Genomic DNA, 24,600 nt, shown 5'->3' on the forward strand with positions numbered 1-24,600 from the left:
TTGAGAAGGATAATTGTTAATGTTTTGACTTTTGAGTTTAATAGAATATGATTGGATTTTAAAAAGAATTTTGAATATTAAAACAAATATGCATTTTAATAGGATTGGATAGCTAGTGAAAAAATGGAGAAACAAATGGAGCCTCAAATATTTTAGGAGATATTATTTTTTTTAATTTTATTATTACATTGTTATTCTGATTTTCTATAAAAATTTGATGTGCCAAACCAAATAGTCTTTTAATTATTTATTTAACCCTTTGTTTCAGGGATGTTTATTAAAGTAAAATATTAATATGTAGCCTTGATAGATGAAAATAAGAAAGAGCATTAAATAATGGGCAAAGCACTTGAATTTAGTGCAAACTGAACACTCGCGACCACTTGGCTATTTTTCATTGAATCAATAAACATGATTCTATCTCTATGTGCATGCAATAATAATAAATTAATAACCCTAACATTATTAATTTCTCTAAACCCTTTAAATTAAAAATAATACTTTGCGTACTAATACTAACCAATGTACTAACCTTTGTTAAAATCATACATATTATCCATACCATGCGTATGGTACCTATACTATGCTTTAAATTAGTACACTGATTAGTAAAATCCGTTAGTACGCATAACATTACCCAATGTTAAATTCTCTACTAATTAAATAGTCAATGTTGTCCCACGTGCCTCCTGCCTCATCTCATAAAGTCTTTAGTAATAAACAAACAAAGCATTTAGACGAAGAATAAATGACTTTTTCGTAAGCAAGGTTTGGCCTAATGACACTTTTCTAATCAAAAAATTTTAAAATACAATTTTATTACACAAACGTTATGTTCCATTAATAATTTCTATTAAATACAATTATATTCATTATGAAGATGAAAATACTTTTCTCTTCTCTCTTCTTTTTTTAGAAGATAGTGAGGAGAGTGGTCGAAAAACCTACAATCAACCAATAAACACATAAACACTTCCAATAACCCAATCTCATGTAAAAAACAACTCCAAATCAATTTCCAGTCAAACCCAAATTCAATAAACAAGCAAAACCCTAAGAGAATGGTGGATGACAAACAACAAGCAACTGGGATCGAGGGTGTTAGAGGTTTTGTAGGGGGGATGCCGCTGGACAATTGATGGCATCAATGGTGATTTTCGGTGTTGGGATCGACCGAAAACATGCTAGAAAGGTGTAGCGATCGTGTGAAAACCTTAGAGACTAGTAGTCGATGGGCTATTGTGGTGGTGGAGGTTAAGGGTTTTAGGATGCCGATGAGTCTATTGATGGGTTCGGAGATGATTTTCGACACTGAGATCGATCGAAAAAGCTTGGATTGCGCAAACCAAAGCAATGGGTAGTGGCTACTGATTGGTGGTGTAAACGGGTGAAGGGTGATGGGGCAGGTGTGGGCTTCTGGGTTGGTTGGGGCAAAACAGTAAACAAGTGGTATGTTAGAATTTGAGGTGTGTCTGACTCTTCACCCAATAAGGCCTTGTTGAATGGGAAGATTACCTCCTTTTATAAACCAGTAGGCTTGAGCGTGCCTAGTCGGTGTGGGACTCCAACACTCCCCCTCACGGTCAAGCCCATATGTTGGGTCATGCCTGTTATTGGAGGTAGTTACTGGCTCTAACTCCTCACCCGCTGGTCAAGCGCTCAGCTCAACTAAACATGGGCTCTAATACCATGTTAGAATTTGAGGTGGGTCTGACTCCTCATCCAATAAGGTATTGTTGAATGGGAGGATTACCCTTTCTTATAAACCAGTAGGCTTTAGCATGCCTAGTCGGTGTGGGACTCTAACATGGTAGGCAGATTAAGTTGGGATGGTGAATGACGGTGAATGGTTGGGTTTTCCGGCCAAAATCAATCGCAACACTCCAAATAATCAACTAAACAAATCCCAAGCTTCAATTTCATCAAAAAACCAACTTTCAACAACCAATTTAAACAAAACACAAACAAACCCTTGATGGCTGCTGTGGTTGGAGAGGATTAGGGATGGGCACAAAGCCCGGCCCCGCGAGGACCCACCCCAACCTGGCCCAAACGGGGCTGATTTTTCCCGAATCGTTTGGGCTTTGGGCTGGGATCGGGCCTAAGATTAGTCTCGAAATTTGAGGGCGGGCCGGGGTCAGGATAGGTCTTGCCCCAGCCTGGCCCGGCCCAGCCCGTATATGTATATATATTAATTTTAATAATTAAAAATCAATCATATATACCTATATTAATTTTAATATTTGAAAATCAATCATATATACTTATAATAATTTTAATACTTGAAAATCAAATATACATTATACAATGACAAATTATAATTGTGTAAGTATTTTATGAAACTATATACAAATAGGTAATAAATAAAACTAGATTAAATATAATAAATCATTATAAATATTTGTAATATATATATTATACATAATATGTTAATGCTATGAAGCAAAAGTTATACATTCGACATTATATATGGTATACATTTGACGTTATACATTATATATTATACATTGTATATTATATATGGTATATACTATAAAAGTATAATGTATATAACATATATATGTTGTACATTATAATTTATACATAATATACTATTATCTATAATCTTACGTTAATACATAATATATATTATTTGTTGTTTTGATTGATTATAATGAATCGATAAAGCATTATAATATTTTTTTTGTCCCTCATTGAATCATTATTTCAATTCTATTATCTAATTGACTTTGTTATATTGTGATAGCTAATATATTATATATTAAAGAGACATTATATATGTTAATACTTATTACTTAATACAATAATACATAATATTATACTGTTAATATATAATATATTTATATATATGTATAATGTATTATAATTATCATTTTGATATTTGGATTCAGTATAATCATTAATCAGAGCAGATCCAACACTTGTTGAAGGTGGGCATTTTAACAAAAAAATACTAATATTTATAATTGTGGGGTGGGTCTTTTTGGCAGCTCATGTTTTGAATCTTGATACTGTCATGTTTTGAACCTTTTAATTATAGATCTGTCATATATTGTAATATATTATCAATTTAGTATGATGATTTTTATATTTAATATGTACATTATAGATTTAATTTCTTTTTTGATGATATGGTCTTTATGTTTAATATGTATATTATATATATATATTTTGGTTGGTTTATATAATTTGGAGAAAAATTTAATAAAACTAATAAGGACACAAAAAGACAGAAAACCCCCAAACGAGGAATTCGGAGAACGGGCTTTTTTCAGGAATTCCCCGAAAAGAGCTTTGGGCTGGGATAGGGGAATCCCCTTGGGCTTTCAGGCCGGGGCTGGAGACAGGGGTCCCCGACCCCGCCCCGGCCTGTGCCCATCCCTAGAGAGGATGGGGGTTTTGTAGGGGAGGTGTCAATGAGTCAGGAGGTGGTGGTGAGAGGGGTTATCGCCCACGGGATCTAACAAAGAACATTCACGTGACGTGGCTGCTGTGGCCCGTAATTGGCGACTGTTGTGGTCGGGAAAGATGGGGGTTTTGTTAGTGGGAGCAAGGACTGGAATCAGGCCAATTTAGCCTTTGGCCTGAGAACAACATGCACGTGGTGAGGAAGAGAGTTGTAGGAAACGACGAAATCCAGTTGAAATGTAAACCGACGAAATCTAGTTGAAATGTTGGTTAATTGACCATCCTGCCCTTATTTATAACAACAAAATTTATTAGCGGATTTGTATTATGGGTAGTTAAGTTGTATTTTGAAACTATTTGGTGCGAAGTGTCATTAGGCCAAATCTTGGGTGTGAAATAGTCGTTTACTCTTAAATGAATCATTGTTTCACTACTTTTGATCATAAAAAAAGCCAAACTTTTCGTCAATGTGAAGCATTAATCTGGCAGCTGAAAGTGTGACTTTTGAAATATGAGCTTTGATTAACTCAATAAATAATCCATTAAATTAGAAGGTTGATGGTTTGGAAAATGATAAGAATGAATATTTGATGTTGTTGGGTTTGAAACAGTCCAACAAACCTTGGTTTTGTCAACCATATTTTGTATTTCATATTTTTTGTTTTGGATAGACGGAGATTCTCTTTTACTCTTCTGATATATCATATACTTATATAAATATGAGGATCCATATATTTCTTAAAAAAAAAAAAGGAATCCCAAAAGGAGTTTAATTAGGAAAATTGATAGCCGTCCGATTATGATAGAACTGCCGTACAGTACTTTAGTTCAAACTAAAGTAATTTCGGATCAATTAAGGAACGGAACAGAATAGTATTCTACAAGAAATTTGACGATTGTCTCTGTAACAAGAATATATAATAAAGCTAAGCCAGAGGGGAGAAGGCAGATTTTCGCAGGAAATTCAAAATAATTATTCAAAAAAAAAAAAAAAAAACCTTTAAAGAAGACGACCCGAGTGACGGTTGTTTCTTGTTGGTCAGATTTATTTATTTATTCATTTATCTCTCCTTTTGGCTCGTGACTCTCATCCTCTTTCTGGGTTTTATTTTTTTCATTTCCTTTATTGATTTCTCAAAAGTTTTATAATTAACCCACATATAGAAATAATTTATTAGTATTTATAACGTTGAAGATCTTCTGTTTATAACAATGCGCGTTTGTTGCGGAAATGAAACTGGGTTTTTGTTAGTTTCTGGTGAAAGCGGAGCTTTGATAGAGTTTGAATGAAGCGGCGATGAAGAGAATAGAAGTGAAATGGAAGTTAGATCGGAGAATATTCAAGTTAGATGCGACAAATTACCGGCGCCGGTGGTTCCCAGAACACGATTACAAGTTTGGTTTATAAGGGTATGTTCCAGCATATTTTTATGGACATGTTTGGTACAGTTAGTGGCCATCGGAGAGCTTTGGCACCCTAAAATTTTCCCCAATTTAAGCAACAGAATACATTGGTTTAAAAATGTTCCCCGCCATGTGGACATCGTTATTCAATCGCCACCGCCTCTTGTTGCTCCAAGTTAGTTTCTTGATGCAACCCCTTTTCAGGATTTCTGATTTTGGGTTCTTTTAGTTTTAAAGTTGAGAATTTTTTTTTGGTGATTTAGTGCTTCTAAGTTGCTTTGCTATGTCTCTGCTTGGCCATTTTTTTTTATTTTTTTTTTGTTACTGCCAGTTGCATTGTGTTGTTGTTTTGCCAAAGGATGTGGTATATATGGTTGTGAATCTGATGATGAATTGGTTTTAATTGCTTGATACCACATGCATATGACAACTCGTGATGTTGATGCTAGAATTAATTTGTAGAATGGGATGTAGAGGTTTATAAAAAGGTGGGTGGGTATAGTTTTTCAGAATGAAGTACATAATTTTTTGTTTTACGTGTTTTATAGTCTAGAATTTTCACTTTGCAAATGTTATTGGAACGTATTGAGGCTGATAGATTATATGATTTTCGTTTATTTGTGTGGGACTTTAAGCAATGGTGGTTTTAGCTGTTGTTGGATCCTGAAAGAGCTCCCTCATGTATATCTGATCAGTCTTGGTTTGTTTGGAAGTTCATAGATGAATATATCCATGAAGATAGAATTAATGTGTGATTTTAGTAGTTGTTACTAAGTTCTTCTCTACCTTATCGTTAAGGATCATTTTAGTGGTACTTTTCTATGACACTAGGTGTTTCCATGTCAAAATTCAAATCACTTCACTAGTTTTGTTTCTGTCAGTGCATTTGAATTGGTGCACTTGTTAGCATTTGCGCCTAGGATGATTTTGTCAAGCACCATAACCCACTTAAAAATTCTATGCTCACTTTGCATGTGGAAAGACCTTTTTTATGTTATTGATATCGTAGTATATTGTACCTTATACAGTCTATGCTTTTTTACTGAAAGAATTTCTACACAATTTCATTTACATTTGGGGAATATTAGTTTATGACACCTTATTTATTTATTTTGCAGGAAACTATACAAGTAATGGTTTTCTCATCGTATCCTGCAATGGGGGCTTGAATCAAATGCGTGCTGCAGTTTGTACTTCTTATTTTACTACTTATTTGCCTGAACTCTTATCCTAAATCAAGTTACTTACTCAGCTAATTTGATATTCTAGATATGTGACATGGTGACTGTTGCACGGCTTTTGAATCTCACTTTGGTGGTTCCACAGCTTGATAAGACATCTTTCTGGGCTGACCCTAGGTATGGTCTTTGTTTCTAATAGTTGCACCATATTTTTAGTTGATGGCTGCTTTAAAGTTTAAACTTTAAGGTTTCTTCTGCAGTAACTTTGAGGACATCTTCGATGTAAGACATTTCATTGATTCCCTTAGAGATGAAGTTCGAATCATTAAACGGCTGCCAAAGAAGTTCAGTAGGAAGTATGGATATAAACCTTTTCAGATGCCTCCTGTTAGCTGGTCAACTGAAAAGTATTACTTGCAACAGGTCAGTAAAGAACTACCCCATTTTATATCAATTGAGCAAAGCAAGTATGTAATTCCCTTGTAAAGGAGCAAGGTGATTTGTTCTCTTGCTGAGTTACATACTCTGATGAATATTGTTGATTCAATTTTGCAGATTTTGCCACTTTTAAGTAAACATAAGGTGTTGCACTTCAACAGGACAGATACACGTTTGGCAAACAATGGTATCCCACTTAATCTTCAAAAACTCAGGTGCCGTGTTAATTTCCAGGGCCTGAAATTCACTCCTCAGATTGAGGCTTTGGGATACAAATTGGTTCGTATTCTACAAGAAAGGGGACCTTTTGTGGCTTTACATCTGAGATATGAGATGGACATGTTAGCTTTCTCGGGTTGTACTCATGGCTGCACCATGGAAGAAGCCGAGGAGCTAAAACGTTTGAGGTTTGTTGTGTTTGAAAGCTGATGCTTTTTCTTTGAGATTGATAATGTGGAATTTGACTCCTATTTATATGTTTAAAAAAAAAAAGATGATATGAAATTTGCTTGTAATCATCATTACGCTTAATCTGCTTATAGAGTTCTGTATACGCTCAATTTACTTTTATGAAGATAGATAGAAGTCGGTCATGTCACAAGTCATGAACAACTCAGCTAACTTTATTACCACACAACTTGGAAAAGTTCAATATTGAATGGGTTATGTTATCAATAACCAAATTCTGGAAAATTTTACTTTGGTGATAGTTGTGTCAGACGTCTTGATACTTGGAATTTTTCAGAGTAAAGAATTAAATTCAACTCAGGACTATGTATTTTTTCACTCTGTTCTATTTGTGTGAACATAGTGTAAGATTAGTTTGTTCTTTACTGTATTCGGAGAGATGATATTGGTATAATTTGCTTATCATTCCCCCTCTGTTTCAGGTATGCATACCCATGGTGGAGAGAGAAAGAGATAGTGTCAGAAGAGAGAAGATCACAGGGTCTGTGTCCTCTGACACCTGAGGAGGCAGCATTAGTTTTGCAAGCGTTGGGGATTGAGAAGGACACACAGATTTATATAGCAGCTGGTGAGATTTATGGTGGTGAAAAGAGGTTGGGAGCACTAAGAGCTGCATTTCCACGGATTGTGAGTTTGTTATGTTTGTATAGCTTCTACTTCTGTGAACTTGCAGCTACTATTGTTAATCTGTTGAATTCTTATGAAGCCCTTGGCTTCTGCTAGTCTTTGGCACTTCCATTCTGAGAAATGTTTATTTAAACATGTTGGAGTTTCCAACTCAATTGTTGCTTATGCCTTAATTTTGTGATATGCGTTTAGTTGATTTAAATTGTCTTTTTGATTGTTGGGAAGCGATGTGTAACATTTATGTCATAATGATGAACTGTTCACACGTTTTTAAAGTGTTATTTACCTTCTTGTTTGAATCAAATAAGCTTGTGAGGCTGTCCAAAATCCAAATGGTTGGAGACTCTGAATTTGAATATCCTTACTAATTATAAGTTATCTCCCTTTTTCGCTTCTACTAATGAGGAATTTTTTTTGGTTGTATCTTTTGCTTGAACTTTAGCATATAATATGTTGTATCTCAAGATTTGATTTTGGCTTTAGGTTAAAAAGGAAATGTTGTTAGATCCAGCAGAACTACAATCTTTCCAGAATCATTCATCTCAAATGGCTGCCCTGGATTTTATGGTTTCCACAGCCAGCAACACATTCATTCCCACGTATGATGGGAACATGGCAAAAGTTGTGGAAGGTCACCGCAGGTATGTATTCCTACCTTACAGGAATTTGAAGAAAACAAAACTTGATTAATTAAAAAGAATCTGTGAAGACACTCCTGTTTTTGATCTCATGCAGGTATCTTGGGTTCAAGAAGTCTGTCCTGCTAGATAGGAGAAAACTTGTAGAGTTGGTGGGTATGCATCAGAATGGGACACTTTCTTGGAATGAGTTTTCAGTTGCTCTGCGGCTAGCTCATGAGAAAAGGCTTGGACAGCCTACTTGGCGTAAAGAAATTGCAGACAAACCCAAAGAGGAAGATTATTTCTATGCAAATCCTCAAGAATGCCTTTGTGAGGAAAGGAATTGTGATGATTTACTAGGTCATGGTAACTCGACCGAAGTACAGTAACAGCGCAACAGATTTAACTCGTCTTGAGATGTTATCCCTCTGAACCAGTCAGGAAAACCATTCCAAGACTGGATGGGGGGGTCAAGCCATGTTGCTTTCGAGGTAGGCCTTAAGGCTTAAACAACCATCTATACACACACTTGGAGTTTTGTGAGAAACAGCACAAAAGATTCCTGGAGTTCCCGTCTTGACATTTCCACGTTTGGTCTATATATATTTTTTTTTTCTTTTTTTAATTTCTTTTGTTCTTGTATTTATCGTGTCCATTTTTTCTCCTTCTGCCCCAAGGTTTCTTGTCCATTGTGTTCGATGCTGTCACATAATTCCATAGTTGATAATACAGATATTGTTGCGTTTCACTGTTCTTCAGAAGTGAGAGATGATATGAAGATGCAGAGTTTGAGGACCGATTCCAATCATATCAGGTCTGGCCCGTCTGGAGTCCAAGAAAATATCATCATCATCAAATAAAAAAAATAAAAAAACACTAAGCAGCGCTGATCAGGTTATGAAAGCTCAGTCTGGATTTGAATCAAGTATTGGTGTAATGCAAAGCAGCCTATAAAAACAAATGCATTACTTTAAATTCCATTGAAGCTTTCATTCTTTGTACATGGCCGATGTCAATTCCTGCTTCCAGAAATTTTAAACAAATATTCATTCATAAAATGTGAGGAAACGACGAAAGAAATTATAATTTAAATTATGCTTTTTACTGCATGTTAAACTAAACATACAAAAGCTATAAATGAAATTGCCAATATCATCATCAGCGGAGGAATTCCCAGGCATAAAATTATCTAACCCCTGATTATAATAGAGAAGTCCAGCAAGCTGTTTATGAACTTGTCACTTCAATTAGAAACGACTAGCTTAAGATTCCTTATCGAAACCTCCACTGACGTGATCAAATGATCCTCTTTTGTTGTGATGTCAGCTTCAGTTCTCAGTCAGCTCGAAATGGCTATGGCTCTTCAGAAAAAAATAAAATAATTTTTGGTAGCTTTAATGAAGTTCAGATTTCAGCATAAACCACTGAGCCATTTGAAACCAGTTGCAAATCTTACTTGGGCTCCCAGAAGATGATATCACCTTGTTCTCCGACCAGTCCAAGGTCCTTGAGTCTTCTTTCCTGGTAATATTCCAACTCATCCAATTCCAGTTCCCTCTCCTTGAAGATCCCATCAATTTGCTGCAGCACCCGCTTCTCTCCCACTCTTATTCCAACTGCAATTCTCAACCTTGGATCAAGATTTCCTCCTTCCACCAACTTCCCATCCTGCAACACATGTTATTTAGTGATACGAACTAAGAGCAACCAGCTATTTAGAGATAACTATCTCTTTCTACAAGCACATGTGAGAATAAATTGAACTTTGGTTGAGGCAGTAAGGCAAGTGATGGTGGCATATTGTTGGTTGAGGCAGTGAGGTAAGTGATGGTGGCATATTGTTTTACTAACAGTGTTCACTTTTAAAGCAGAATGGGGACAGCAGATCCAAGTAATTAAAACTTTAGTTGCTACAATCAGCCATGAGATTTTCCTATTTTTTAACATGATAAACACATCATAATTTTGAAAAATGAAAAAGAAAACAAAATTCAGATTGCATCCCCTTACCCTTATACTACCACGTGGCAGACAGAAAAAAAAACTACAAAAGAGTTAACATGTACTATATTGTTAGCAATAAACAAGAAGGATGAACTTTCACCTCTTCAATGGTGGTACGATAGCCGGATAGAGCTGATTTACAGGCATCTCTGACCACTCGACATATGAGCTCCTCATTATCACGACTTACAGGCAAATCAAGGTGACCCCAGACCGTGTTTCTGAAAATTGATTCCAAGATGAAAGCATCAGTTCCTCCAAGTGCCACAAGCCGCAAATATTGAACCATTGTTGGTGGAAGAGGTTGGCCCAAGACTATGTCGAAATATGCTGTCTCACCCAAGCCATTTGACTCAGCAATGTCAAGTTTGTCCCCGAAAAAAGGATCTGACTCAGATATCTCTAAAGTTAAAGTATATGCATTGCGATCTGAGTTTGATTCTATGAACCCATAGTCCAGAGCCAACTCAGCATTGCTCTTATTCAAATCATATTGGATCAGAACCTGACATATAATTGTTTAAGTCAGCACTCACACATGAAAAAAATATGATGAAAGCATAGTTTGTCTTTATGCACTAAAATGCCCTCTCTGAGTGTCCTCTTTAGGTCTAGCTGGTGGATTTCTAGAGGCAATGAAGCAGCCATTGCAAGCCCACTCCATATTATTCAAAAGAGGGTTTCTTTTGTATGTACTTCCTCAAGAAATATCTTGTGTCCATGTGAGGTTGGTGAAAATCATAAACTTGGATCAATAGGATGCCGATGATTCAGCAGATTTTCTCAAAATTAGAAATAGTTTTGAGTTCCATTTTTGGATCACAGTTACTAGCAATAGAACAAGAAATGTTAGAAGTTGAAAAGTTTCACCTGCTCACCAGCCTTGACAGAAACAGGGGCCCGCAAAGAAAATAGGAGATCTCTAGAGAAAAGACCCGCTCCTTTAATCTCATATGCAAAATCTTCTGTGGTTATGCTGGCGCTGTGGTTGATCTGATGAATGATCCAGATTTGCAAGAAGTTAATTTTTGAAGCAAAGCAAACAAAAGAACAAGCACTTGATTTTCTGATCAGATTGTGAACATACTGTGTATAAATGCCAATCATTGAAATAATTTTGTTTCATTATGTGCTAGTGGGACCTCTGCAAGCAAAACTAGAACATGAAGATCTAAACAAACCCAAACTTTTCTTTTCCTTATGTTCATTTTACCAGCAAATCAGAGAGCCACACACTACAACAGAATCAAAGATGCTAAAGTCTGTAGACAATCATCAGTGGATTTCTAAGGTAATCTCATTCGAGCACCTTGAGCCACAGTCTGGTACCCTCCCAGCCTGTTTTGACACAATCAGTGCAAGTCCAGAAGATTTCTTATTATATCAGGAAATTCCAGGAAAGACAGCTGAAAATTTTGAATACCTGACATACTATAGACTCTCCATGTTTCAATTTAATGCTAGTGAAAACAACTTGAGGTAAGAACTGAAGGTATTACCAAGTCTGCGAGAGGGACCAAAACAAGATTTTGGCCACGAAGACGTGAAAATGCCCTTGATCTTAGAATCCCAAAAGCCCACAAGAAGTCATCCGATGTGATAGGGTAAGGAAATAATTGCTTGTGAGGAAGTAGTATTTCTTCCTCTACTTTTCGAAACTCATTCTGAACATATTCTTTCACACCTAATGTTGTGCTCAATAGTTGGGTTCCTGCATCATTATAATCAATCTTAAGGATAAATGACAAGAGATCAGACCAATTAATATCTCAAGGAAAAACGATGTTGTTTTCAATCTCCTTCACTCTTATTAAGATTTACTGAAGGTAATGCGAGCAAAGCTGTCAAAATGCACCACCTAAGTGATTCTTAAATGAAGAAGCGCTTAGTTTCATAAAGTTCTCATAAAATGCATTTTCGAAATACCATACAATTTTATTTTCAAAATCAGAGAGTAAAAAAGTGTCCAGTAGAGTATTGTAAAACAATTTTATAAGAACCAAACAAAGATGACGCTCAACAACACTAATCCAATGCCAACCCAACACGATAGCATTAGCTTATCCTCAACATATTGAAAAGAACAAACGTAAAAAGCCTTACTAACCTTGAAGCTCAACAAGCTCCTCTTCAGACCTGCACTGAAACATCGAAAAAACATTTTATCAACCTCAAAAACTCAAAATTACCAAAAAACACTCAAAACCCGCCAAAAAAAAAAGGGCCAACAATTAAAAACGCAAACCAAGCTACACCCACCAAAACACAGTTGAGTCCGTACTTTCAGGAAGAATATCAAGATAAACACGCCACGGAGAATCCTCTTTCTTTTTCTCTCTGATCAGAAACAGGGCTACAGAAATCCAAGGCTTCAATCCGCTACATAAGTTTCCTATATCGGAAGCGGCAACCGTATCTGGGTTGATCCAGAACTTCTTAGGAATCTCCAAAACGACCTCGTTTCTACCAATGTCTCTCTGAGCAACCAGCCCCAGTCCTTCGGGAACGGTAGCCGGCCTTATGGGAGACTTGGCAGAGACCACACCCTGGTCGCACAGCCACTGCCAGAAGGTCTGGACCTCTTGCGGTGGTGAAGAGTTGAGAGAAATTACACATAAAGGTCTGGTTTTGAGGTGAAAAGTTGACTTTTTTGAGAGGGTTTTAAGGGTTTTAGAAGAGGATAGAAATGGGGAAGGAGATGAAGAGGGGAGAGAGTGAAGAGTGAGGCCATTGTTGGAGTGGTTCGCTTGTTGGTTGTGTCTTGTTGTGTATGGATAGGTATGGATAATTTCGAGTCCTTTGTTTATTTCAAACCCTATTCCCATTCTTATTCCAAAAAATTATTTATTTAATATTTAAAAAATTATTATATTTTTTTAATTATTAATTAAACACTTACAGAAAAAAAAATTTAAAATTAACAAAAATACTCCACTTTCCATAGTTGTCAGATTCTGCAACCACCATCGGTGATAGTCAAAATCTTCACAAAGCCTACAAACAACGGAATAGCTGGTAATTCACCAATGTGACTTTTCTGTGGATCTGCCTTTTCGGTCGTTGTGCCAGATCTGGTTGATCTGGCCAAAAATTCAAATCACCACCCCAACATCCAACCGTGATCGACTCGATTCGACGATGGTAGCGAATTTGGCACTGTGGGTGGTGGGGTTTTTTTCATTTTACAAAAATTTATATATTTAGTGTTTAGTTAAATTAGCAATATATTTTGTTAATTTTAAATTTTACCTCGTAATAATTACCTATTAATTATTCAATATTATTTCTAAAATCTTATCCAAAATAACAAACCAAACGACCCGAATGTGATTTATAGCTGTGGTTTGGATAAGTTTTGGTAATATAAGAATAACAATAATGAATAAAGTAAGTAAGAATAAGTGGTATTGTATTGTATTTTGGTTGATAGGATGGGAAAGCCATTTCCTAAAAATCATGAAATTAGGATGTATGAGACACCGTTCCTCAACAACACGATACACATACAAAATTGGTATCTCAATTTGTATTACCAATACACACATTTCTAATTATAAGATATAATAGGTGATTAATTTGTCAATCAACAATTACCTAGGTATAATAAATCTAGGATCCAACTTTATGTATAACATTACTCTCGTCAAATTACAAATGGGAAATGATTTTTAGCCCAGCATTTTTTCTTTAACCCTTATCTTGAATAAAAAAAAAAATTTATTCTTCTCCATCATACTTAATTCAAAGCTTTATATTTGCAATTACTGAAAAATAAATGAATTAGGTCAATAAGAATATAATTTCACTAGTAAATTGAAGCTTATGGTAATTATCAAAGATACTAATAATTATTCTATATTGTATAAATTAATTATTCAGATCTTATCCTTCTAACCTAAAACAAACACAACTCCATTTGATTCTTTTGGAGGGTTCTTTTAGTTTCTTCTTTTCTTTTTTTTTTTTCTAAGCTTTATATTTGTGAAAGTTATTGAAAATACATTGTTTGATAAAAAAATTGATCATATAATCAAAATTACTAGAATTTGAATATTTTGAGTGTTTTAGAACAAAAACTTAGAGATGGAAGATATTAAAATTATCAAATCTAGGCAAAATAATAATATTTTTTTTGTAATTCTTCCTAAAATTTTTTAATATATAAGAGACATTGTTAATACCTCGACTAATCTTTTAGACCCTAAAAAACGGTAAACCTTAGTAACCACCCTTATTACAATAGAGGGAATCGAATTCAAGACATTTGAGTAATATACCGAGTCCTTATCGTCCCACCAACCACTAGGGGTGGTTAATATATATTTTTTAAATACTTTTTTTTTTATGGGTGACGAGTGTCCCAATCAGCTCTTTTGATAAAGAAAAATGATAGAGTTACCGAAAATTTACACCGAATTTGTGCATCGAATGACGTGACAAAATCCTGACCGTTATTAATATTAAGTATAATAATAAAACGGTCAGGATTTTATCACGTATTCGGTGCAACCCGTCAGTAACTGTAGTATTACTCTTTGATAAATCAAATTGTTCTCATCTTTTTTCATTTTGGGCAAGGACATTGGCTCTTTTGGATTGGGCCTAAGAACTTAGGTATCATTGGATGGGCGATTGTTCTTGTGGAGAGCTCAAGGCTTTAAACTTGTTCTTGGATCTTTGGGCCCTTAAAAGGCCTAAGAATATACGTTCTTCTCTCACCGCAGGGCCGCAATCCTCGTCCTCGTGTAAATGTGTGTGAATGCAGGGCAACGTTAACATACATCATCAAGTATGTATCAACAATTCGTCATTCCGTTAACAATTCTAGAACAGAACTTTTTCAAAACCAGGGGAGATTCTTTCAACCTTTTGTATTTTTAACAGAAAAAGTGTTAGTAGTTGTTGTAGACTTTAATCTAATAGGGCAAAAAGCCGCGTTGAGTTGAGCCTACAAAGAACAGAACAAATTTTGTATTATTTATTTAATACATTATTCAAATTTGGGACCGGAGGGAAAGGGCAGGGGCCTTAAGTCTCATGAGAAAAATCAACAATTGGGCAACCTTTATGTATTATATATATAATCCGATTGAAAAACAGTGGCTTTTGGGAGTGTACTTTCACTATTTTTTCAAAGAAGGAAATATGCGGTCAAATTAAAAGAATACGGACATAGTGGACTGGGTGAATTGTATATATATATATAAGGTCAATTTAACCAAGGCAATTAATTTTTATATAATATGAGTAAATATGCTAATGTCAAAGTATGAATACTGCAATTTCAATAATTAAATTAAAGCATGGATTGAATTTAGCTTCCGTGTATTGAAAAATTACTGTAGAGCTATTTAAAGGGTCAAATGCTATTTGATTGAATATAATATTTGATGAGTGATATTGAAAACTTGTTAATGTTGAATGCTGAAAAACGTACAATTCATTAGATTTATGGTAATGAAGAAACAAGTGAATGGTCAAAATAGATTAAAAAAATAAAAAAGCTCATACAAAATGCCAAATCACGTGTTTGTCAAAAGACGTTAAATTAATATTCTTAAATTTTGGACTCTTGTGGAAATGCTGAGCCCAAGTTTCTCGTTCCAAATCAGTAGGTTTTTTACCATTCCCATCGCAAACAAAAACGTTAAATTCGTTACCCAAACCCGGTCAATGAAGTTAAGTGCTTGGGGAACTGGATTAGATTAGAGCGGACAAAACTTAACCGTAAGGTCCAGTCTTATGGTGACATGGACCATAAAGTGGTCAACTGCAATTGCTTCCGTATCCCACCGAAATTGTGAACCTAATCTTTTACTACCAAACTTTTGTTTAAATTTAATATATGTAAGTACGAGGGTTTTACATGGACACCTCTTAGAGTTAGTAATTATGGTATCCCAATTTGAGTTCTCACTACTCATAATAAGTTATTAAAGCTCTTAATAATGGGTAGTTTCAAGGTCTTCAAAAATTAATCGAGGTATATACAAACTAATACGGACACTTTCTGTCAATAAAAAAAAAAAAAAAAAAGATTCATAAATTTTAGAATAAAACACCTACATATTTGTTGTTTTAGAATAGGTCAATTACATTCTTATAATTGAATGATATTTGTGAAAAATAACTATCATAAAATTAAGTAAACTATATGACACAATAAAAAAACAAGTATCTTTTGTTTTTCTTAATGTTTAATTGAAATGTCAAAATTTAATATCTTAAAATCATTTAATATATTTAATAAGTTGATCATATGACAAATATCAAATATTAGTTTATTTCTGTTGCAGGAGAAAAGATAAAATAAAGATATATTAGTCATTGTACTAACTATGAAGATTTTTTGTGTTCAAATTAACTTTTCAGAAAATATTTGATAATTATAAAAATTTTATTGTTTCATTTTAAAACTTGTGGGTCGTCTTGTTCTCTCACTAAACCTAAGGGATGTCTACCTATTGTTTTTTGGTACACAAGTTTTGACTATGATATTTAAATATTTATGGCAAAAATTTTTAAAATCATATATAATAAGATGGTGGTTTAATATGTTTGAATATTATTATTAACTGTTCTGACGTTAATTAATATATTAAGACATTTTTGTTATATATTCTTGATGTGGCTACAAACCAATTCATCAATTTGCTTACAGCCTTACACAAGTTCGAAAACTCTAATTATCCATTAATTTTATACACGACTTGGGTCATATTTATTACAATCATCTATTTTGCTTCCATTAATAAATAAAATTAACAGTTAATACTGAGATGTAAAATATAAAAAATAAAAAAGTAATTATTTTTAGATAGTTGAATAATTCAATAAAGAGTTTTAGGTGAATTATTTAAAACATCCTGAATTCAAATTTCTTATCAGTTACTAATAGAACAGCTACTTAAAACTTTTACCCATTTTAGTAATTTCAAAGTCTTAAAAACATGATACACATAACCGGACCTGAATAGCCCTTTTACGACGATAATAATAATAAAAAGGGAGTAACCTACGCCAATATTCAAAGGTGGAAGCTTTTACGCGAATTTCAACCAAGTCCACGGAAAATAAAACGAGTCACTCGCTGCATTAAAATATTTCCTTTTTACTTTAACAAGAAGGCGTAAAGGGTCTCTCTTTTGCCTATATATACATTAAAACATCAATAGTTCTCTCATCAATATTGTCGTTTTTCTTCTTGTTTACATCAATAGCGCAACCTAAGAAGATACTTATTGCTGAAATAACTTAATTGCATATCATCAAGGGTTCCCTCAACTACTCTTGTTCATTATTAAGTTCACTAACTTAAGCTTACTGATTGCTTCAGTTCTAGTTCTGGCCAAACCAGGCGAAAATGAAGTTCGGAAAAGAGTTCAGGTCGCAGATGGTGCCGGAGTGGCAAGAGGCGTACATGCATTACGATTATCTCAAAACCCTTCTAAAAGATATCCAACGTTTTAAGCAACGTACGAGGCCAACGGCCACCCCGGATGGGCTAAACCGAAACTTAACTCTGTACAGAGCTTTCAGTGGCCTAACGCATTGGCAAAGACATAATCCTGTGAACCCGTCCTCCGCATCGGATATTGCAAGCCAACCCATTTTGGTTAATTCGGTGAGCAATAATGGGGGTCATAGTTATCAGACCGCGTTTCTTATGTCTGCAGATGAAGGAGGAGAATATGAGTTGGTGTATTTTAGAAGGCTTGATGATGAGTTCAATAAGGTGGACAAGTTTTATAAGTCGAAGGTGCAAGAGGTGCTGAAGGAGGCCGCTATTTTGAATAAGCAAATGGAAGCTGTGATTGCTTTCAGAGTAAAAGTGGAGAATCCGCCAGCCTCTTATTTCGACCGGACAGTGGAGATGACTCGCTTGGCTTTGGATATTGAAGCTTCTAGCGCTGAACTGTCCATTACTACTCCAGCTGGAGCTAGGAAAAGCAGTAAGTTTAATTATTTTCTAATATTTAATATTTAATTATTTTCTAATATTTAATTTTTAAGTTGTCCTGAATCTTTAATAATAGCTCAAAAGTTTGGATTATTGAACTGATTAATCCTATGTTTGCAGGAAGACAAACCCACATAGACGTGATTGAAGAGAGTGGGGAAAGCAGCCATAGACTGTCAGAGGAATCAAGTAATGATAAAGACGAGAATAATGAGAAGAATAATATGAAGAAGAAGGTTGAAAAGCGGAAAGAACCTATTCAGATGAAGGCAGCTAGAGCCAGACCGCCTCCATTGGAAATACTTGACAGGGTGAAAATAAATAACACTATAGAAACTCCTCGTTCCACCATTAAGAGTGTCCTCAGGGTTCCTCAGCAGACAGAGCTTAAATTCAGCAGAGAGAATCTGAGGATGGTTGAAGACCAACTGAAGCAGGTTTTTGTCGAGTTTTACCAAAAACTTCGTCTTCTTAAGAGTTACTGGTAAATTCCAATCTTACGTTTTACTTTTAATATAATTTTTATTGCTAGTTACATTTACACCCCTGAAACGCAAGAAAATATCTTAGACCCTTCAATTATGAGAAACCAGAAACCATAGACTCATTGCCGTTAGTTTCATAGTTAAATTTAACGGAAACAAGGACAAAATACACATTCCAAATTCCAAAATGAAACAGATGACATTTTTTTTTTTCCAAACCAAAACCATTAAAAACATTATATCAATATTGAGAAACTAAAACTAAGATATAATATTAGATCCTTCGGATTTGGTTAAATCAAAATAATTCTAATAGTTCAAAGTTAAAAAAAAAAACAAAAACCACAACGGTCAAATTCAAATCTTATAGCTACTATTTGTCTTGTTGCAATCTAGGGCATCGGTTTATATCAGGACAAATCTAAACTCTAGATTCATCATGATCTAGAGTTCTTAGCCACGATCTAGTGAGATTTTATCAAGTCTAGGCCAGATCATGGCAAATATGTTGAAATCGCACAATGATCTTGATTTTTTCACCACAATCTAGTTGAGATTGAGCTGACTAGAAGAAATTCTAGCCAATCATTAATTTTCAATATTTTTAATTATTTTCATTAATATTTTCTACTATTTAGGTTTTTCTAATTTTTTTTTTTTTTAACCATGGAAAAATTTTGAGTTTGGTCTTATTTTGTAAAGTTTTCTTAAGAATATGTTATAGTTTAAATATATTTTAGTTTATGAAATTTTATATTTTTATATAAGCTAGCAATAGATTTTTCTTAAAGAATTTAAAAAAAAAATTATTTGCAATATTTTAATGTTTTTTTTAAGTTTCTTACTATTGAAAAAAATAATTGATTAGAATGAAACTTCAAGGGCAAATAGGACATTCCTGTTGTCAAAGAGAGTCAGACATCTATTTTCAAGAAATTGACGGTAGGGGTCTTTATGGTAGTTTCTGATAACTGAGGGGTCAAAGTTTGTTTCTTGAGTCTTAGGGGTGTAAATGAATTAACCCTAATTTTTAAGGATGATGTCTGATCCTTCTATTTATGGATGAAACAGCTTCTTAAATACGTTGGCGTTCTCAAAGATTATGAAGAAATACGATAAGGTATATATATACAACCTCTCTCAAAAACCCATTTATTCTTCCAAAATTAGTGATGATGGAAGTAATTAACCCAAACGACGGCCTCAATTCTTGCAGATCGCTTCAAGAAATGCATCGAAGTCATACATGAAGATGGTGGATAGTTCCTACCTTGGCAGCTCTGATGAGGTGAGCTATTAGTCGTAAGTTCAATAATTAAATTATATTTCTTTTATAAAGAAACATATGCATTTGCTTAATTTATTATTAGAGCCACTGCTTTAATTCCTTATATTTATGGAAATATAATCTGGGATATGCTATTACAGGTTTCCAAGCTTATGGAGAGAGTGGAAGCTACATTCATTAAGCATTTCTCAAATTCAAACCGAAGTAAAGGCATGAACATCTTAAGACCAAAAGCCAAGAAAGAAAGACACGGAACAACATTCTATATGGGTAAAATTCTTATTTCAACTCCATTAAACCCACTCAACTACCTAAATATTAAATGCCTATGGAGTTTTGTCACCCTTCCTTCACTGTTTTAAGGGTAATTTTGCAGGTTTTTTCGCTGGTTGCACAGCTGCTCTCATAATAGCCCTTATATTTATCGTACGTACCCATGATATTCTGCACAAGGAAGGAAGGAAACAGTACATGGACAACATGTTGCCTCTCTACAGGTAATTTGGTGGCTAAGATAATTTGGCTTTGGAGAATTGTCTTCATCATTAATTAAGCAGATATTCAAGTAATTGGGTTAAATAATTTACATGTTTGACAAGTTATCAAACAAATTGGTTTGCAGCTTGTTTGCGTATATTGTCCTGCACATGCTCATGTATGCTGCCAATATATATTACTGGAGGCGGTTCCGAGTCAACTATTCCTTCATATTTGGCTTCAAGCAAGGAACAGAGTTGGGTTATCGACAAGTTCTACTTGTGGGTTTTGGTATATCGGTACTTGCGCTATTGACTGTGATTGGCAACCTGGATATGGAGATAGACCCCCTATCAAAAGATTACGATGGATTGACAGAATATCTGCCTTTGATCTTGGTTTTGGTGAATATAACCGAACTTCTCTTCTCTCTTCAACTTTCATAAATTAATATACACTCAACTATATCTCATTATTTATTTATTTTGCGTGTGCAGGTTCTGCTTGTTGCATTGTTGTTTCCATTCAACATCTTTTATCGCTCAAGTCGCTTCTTCTTCTTAGTATGTTTATTCCACTGTATTGCTGCTCCTCTCTATAAGGTAAAGTAATAGCTGTAACTTGTAAGATTTACTAATGAAAATCAAGAAATTTAACTATAAGGGACAGGATTACTTATTTGTAAAATTCTTTCTCCTGCAGGTCACGCTCCCAGATTTCTTCTTGGCAGATCAATTTACTAGCCAGGTTTGTGTAATGGATTATGCAATGTGTATGTGTCAACCATAAAAAAGTCCAAATTAATAATTAAAGGTTTCTGTCATTGAATTGTTTCAGGTGCAAGCCCTAAGAAGTTTGGAGTTCTACATTTGCTACTATGGATGGGGAGACGTTAGACACCGCACGAACTACTGCAGTAAAAGCACCGTATTCAACACTTTTAACTTCATCGTTGCAGTGATTCCATACATGTCTCGCTTTCTGCAGGTACACAACTTAATTTTTGCTTTCAGTTTATTTTGTTCTATTAAACTTGATCAACCAATTAAGAAGGTAGCCGTTTCATTTTCAGTGTCTTCGACGCCTTTTCGAGGAGAAAGATCCAATGCATGGATACAATGGCATCAAATATTTCCTGACAATTATAGCGGTTTGCATGAGGACTGCTTTGAGTCTTGACGGGGGAAAGGGTTGGGAAGTATTGGCCTGGACTTTCTCAGTTCTTGCAGCAATATTTGGTACATATTGGGACCTTGTTTTTGACTGGGGCCTTCTTAACCGCCATTCAAAGAACCGTTGGTTGAGAGACAAGCTCCTTGTTCCTGAAAAGAGTGTATATTTCATTGCCATGGTAAGTAGTAAGAACACAAGAAATACAGTTTTGAAATCAATTCTGGTAGTCTCTTCCTAACCCAACTTACATATTTTCATCAAATTGCAGATATTGAACGTTCTTCTGAGATTCGCATGGATACAGACTGTGGTTAAGTTTGACTTCAATTTCATGCATAGAAACACCTTGATTGCAACTACAGCCTGCCTTGAAATCATTCGTAGAGGCATATGGAGTTTCTTCAGGTGAATTAAGGAGCCCTGAAGCAGCGAGTTCATTAATTCTATTTTTCATTTTCTTTTATTTATCTGATTAAACTCTTCTGAAATGTATCAGGTTGGAGAATGAGCATTTGAACAACGTTGGAAAGTTCCGTGCATTCAAGTCAGTGCAACTACCTTTCAGTTATGATGAAGATGAAGATAAAGACCTATAAAAAGTACGAGTAACCAACGGCATCAGCAGATATTCTGGTATTGAAGAGCAGACAAAAAAGAGTAGAGTGTTGAAGAGCAGAAAAAGTATTAAAGAAGTTTTGGCACCTGAACCTTTTCTGGTATTCTAATCTGACAGTGGAACAAGACATATAAAAGGGGGAAAGCTTGCAGGATCCACATTTCAAACAATAAGCCATATAATCTTTACCATCTTGCTACTCAGAATCTTATAAAATAACCAAAAGCGTACTTCAAATAAAAGATGCCACTGGTCATACAAGATTTGGCATATTAGATTAATGAGAGAGACTCCCATGACTGGAATGAAAAACGTCTTTTAATTCAAAACCACTTTGAATTATCCACTTTGTAACTTTAGACAGTAACCATCTTTCAATTATTATTATTATTATTATTTTTTAATATTAGAGATTATTATTGTACGTGCATGTCAATTATATTTTTTCTTCTCCTTACAAATCATTTATGATGCGTCCAATAAACATGTCACATAAGGAATATATCCATTCGAAGTATAACACAAGTTGTATACCATACTAATTTTTCAATGAACTAAGCTACTCTAAACTCAAGTATTACTATATTACTAATGCAAACTAAAAGGACATTTTCAAAACTTACAATCATGCTTTATATGTAACTTTTACAGTGATAAATATTACTATATTCATAATCATATATTGTTGGGAAAAAAAATTACGTGGGAACAAAAAATAAAAAATAAAAAGTGGAGCATGATTGGGAATAAAAAAAAAAATGAAAATTAAGGGTGGAGCATGATTAGGTTAATTGTTGTTGACAACAGAATGGTAATAGGGTTTTGAGTGTGAAGTTTTTTTTTTTTTTTTTTTTTTTAACAGAAGACTCTGGGTATAATTAACCCCAGTAACTACGGTTTGCTATCCAGCCACAAGGGGATAGGTACAAAGGATAGGAGATCATGTTATCAAATATCAAAGTCACAATCTCCTTATAATATGTGGCACCCTAAGGATTAGATTGTTAGAGTTTCGTAATTATTTTAAGGATAGAAGATCCTGTTTTGATTACGTAAATTATGTTCCTCAAATACTAATAACATCAAATTAAGATATAGTAGTTAAAATCTTCACTTGGGTTTTCAGATTTTAATTAAAACTTTATAATTTATAATTGGTTAATCTGTACGAGAGAAAGATTAAAATTACATAGAATAAAAATTAAAAATAAAATCTCAAGGGATTGGTTTGGTGGTCAAGAAGGTTTGCTCTCTTCATTGACTTCCTGAGTGCAAATCACCTTGATGCTACTTACCACATTTGTTATGTATTAAAAATATAGTTTTAGTGGTTGAAGTAATGAAGTTAGATTTTCAATCTTAATTTGATTAAATCAAATTAACTTTAGAGTTTATAATTGGGTAAATTTATGCTTGCATTTGAACCCAAAAGAAGTGAATTAAAGAGAGAAAGAAGTGTCTTTACATATATATGAAACGATTGGTCTGGTTGGAGACTCAACAAGCCCAATATAACCTGCAAGTCCTCGCCCTTGAGCAAATGTTCTGTGAAATGAAACTGTATGCAAGGCAACATTAACATACATCATCAATAAGTATCAACAAATACAATTCCATTAACAAATTCTAGAACAGAACATTTTCAGAACTAGCAGATTCTCCAGTTGATTCTTTCAACCTTTTGTATGTTTTACCAGAAAGTTTATTAGTTGTTGTAGACTTGAATTGAATCTTGTAGGACAGAAAACCGTGTTGAGTTGAGAATACAAAAAACAGATTGTTATTTTTATTATTATTTAATAAAAGTATAATCAACCCTTTTTAGATTATTCAAATTTGGGGCCGGAGGTAAAGGGTAGGGGCCTCCAGTGTCATGAAAAAATCAACAATTGGGCACCTATATAATTATATATAATATGATTGAAAAACAGTGGCTTCTGGGAGTGTACTTTCACTGTTTTTTTTTTAACGGGTCAGGGTCATTGAACGAACTATGCGGTCAAATTAAGTGCACGGAGAAGAATACGGATTACGGACAGAGTGGGGTGGCTGACTTGTATAAATAAGGTCAAGTTTTGAAATGGCCCAAAGCAATTAATTTTTATATAATATGAGTTGGAAGAACAGGTAAATTGTAAAAGAGTTTGCAGAAAGGTAAAATAGAAAGAGAGACAGTATATTTTGCTATGGATATTTTCATGTAACCCTTATGATTTTCCGGAATTTCATGAAATATATAATAGCGACATACGAGTGTCAAAGAATGAATACTAAATAAGAGATCCCGTTTTGATTACGTAAATTGCATTCCTCAAATACTAATAACATCAAATTAAGATACAATAGTTGCTTTTTTCAAATTTTAATTAAAACTTTATAATTTATAATTGATCAAGAAATTAACTGTAAAAAGATAAATAATGAGATATATAGATGCATTACATTAATGAA

General features: G+C 34.3%; 3 protein-coding genes across 10 annotated transcripts; 2 read left to right on the forward strand and 1 right to left on the reverse strand.

The window, feature by feature from the left end:
- Window positions 1-4,237: 4,237 nt before the first annotated feature.
- LOC116120519 (rhamnogalacturonan I rhamnosyltransferase 1) lies at window positions 4,238-9,037 on the forward strand. Of its 2 annotated transcripts, XR_004126567.1 has the most exons (9): window positions 4,238-4,987; window positions 5,931-5,998; window positions 6,082-6,170; window positions 6,254-6,416; window positions 6,549-6,838; window positions 7,322-7,526; window positions 8,010-8,167; window positions 8,262-8,637; window positions 8,906-9,037. XR_004126567.1 is itself a non-coding variant. In XM_031406467.1 (8 exons), the coding sequence occupies exons 1-8, from the start codon at window positions 4,726-4,728 to the stop codon at window positions 8,533-8,535; spliced, it is 1,509 nt and encodes a 502-aa protein (XP_031262327.1). In that variant the 5' UTR covers window positions 4,238-4,725; the 3' UTR covers window positions 8,536-8,763. The 2 variants fall into 2 exon arrangements, 1 of the variants encoding a protein (XP_031262327.1); XM_031406467.1 differs by lacking the exon at window positions 8,906-9,037 and having other exon boundaries at window positions 8,262-8,763.
- Window positions 9,038-9,099: 62 nt separating this feature from the next.
- Window positions 9,100-12,975, reverse strand: LOC116120564 (fructose-bisphosphate aldolase-lysine N-methyltransferase, chloroplastic). The gene is made up of 7 exons (XM_031406511.1): window positions 12,410-12,975; window positions 12,258-12,286; window positions 11,650-11,861; window positions 11,021-11,143; window positions 10,251-10,655; window positions 9,603-9,814; window positions 9,100-9,507 (listed from the first exon to the last, which is right to left on the reverse strand). Exons 1-7 carry the CDS (start codon window positions 12,973-12,975, stop codon window positions 9,486-9,488), a joined length of 1,569 nt encoding a protein of 522 aa, XP_031262371.1. The 3' UTR covers window positions 9,100-9,485.
- A 4,535-nt stretch (window positions 12,976-17,510) lies between these two features.
- LOC116120579 (phosphate transporter PHO1 homolog 3-like) lies at window positions 17,511-22,512 on the forward strand. 7 transcript variants are annotated; one of them, XM_031406530.1, is made up of 13 exons: window positions 17,511-18,102; window positions 18,231-18,594; window positions 19,667-19,715; window positions 19,812-19,883; window positions 20,024-20,153; window positions 20,260-20,380; window positions 20,506-20,764; window positions 20,858-20,962; window positions 21,063-21,107; window positions 21,198-21,347; window positions 21,433-21,711; window positions 21,802-21,938; window positions 22,030-22,512. In XM_031406530.1, exons 1-13 carry the CDS (start codon window positions 17,514-17,516, stop codon window positions 22,127-22,129), a joined length of 2,400 nt encoding a protein of 799 aa, XP_031262390.1. In that variant the 5' UTR covers window positions 17,511-17,513; the 3' UTR covers window positions 22,130-22,512. The 7 variants fall into 7 exon arrangements, with proteins under 7 accessions (XP_031262390.1, XP_031262383.1, XP_031262384.1 ...); XM_031406523.1 differs by having other exon boundaries at window positions 17,514-18,111; window positions 18,237-18,594; XM_031406524.1 differs by having other exon boundaries at window positions 17,514-18,106; window positions 18,235-18,594.
- Window positions 22,513-24,600: the final 2,088 nt, after the last annotated feature.

Source organism: Pistacia vera, unplaced genomic scaffold, assembly GCF_008641045.1.
Source record: "Pistacia vera cultivar Batoury unplaced genomic scaffold, PisVer_v2 Contig94, whole genome shotgun sequence".
In the NCBI taxonomy this organism is placed as follows: Eukaryota; Viridiplantae; Streptophyta; class Magnoliopsida; order Sapindales; family Anacardiaceae; genus Pistacia; species Pistacia vera.

Excerpts from the sequence above, each read along its gene's own strand:
- LOC116120519 (XM_031406467.1), top strand. The coding sequence starts at position 4,726 with ATGGAAGTTAGATCGGAGAATATTCAAGTTAGATGCGACAAATTACCG. Across the intron at positions 6,171-6,253 it reads TCTTTCTGGGCTGACCCTAG|TAACTTTGAGGACATCTTCG; the intron begins GTATGGTCTTTG and ends TTTCTTCTGCAG. Across the intron at positions 7,527-8,009 it reads GAGCTGCATTTCCACGGATT|GTTAAAAAGGAAATGTTGTT; the intron begins GTGAGTTTGTTA and ends TTTTGGCTTTAG.
- LOC116120564 (XM_031406511.1), bottom strand. The coding sequence starts at position 12,975 with ATGGGAATAGGGTTTGAAATAAACAAAGGACTCGAAATTATCCATACC. Across the intron at positions 9,815-10,250 it reads ATCGTACCACCATTGAAGAG|GATGGGAAGTTGGTGGAAGG; the intron begins GTGAAAGTTCAT and ends CATGTGTTGCAG. Across the intron at positions 9,508-9,602 it reads ATCATCTTCTGGGAGCCCAA|AGCCATAGCCATTTCGAGCT; the intron begins GTAAGATTTGCA and ends TTTTTTCTGAAG.
- LOC116120579 (XM_031406523.1), top strand. The coding sequence starts at position 17,514 with ATGAAGTTCGGAAAAGAGTTCAGGTCGCAGATGGTGCCGGAGTGGCAA. Across the intron at positions 18,595-19,666 it reads CGTCTTCTTAAGAGTTACTG|CTTCTTAAATACGTTGGCGT; the intron begins GTAAATTCCAAT and ends TGGATGAAACAG. Across the intron at positions 19,716-19,811 it reads TTATGAAGAAATACGATAAG|ATCGCTTCAAGAAATGCATC; the intron begins GTATATATATAC and ends CAATTCTTGCAG.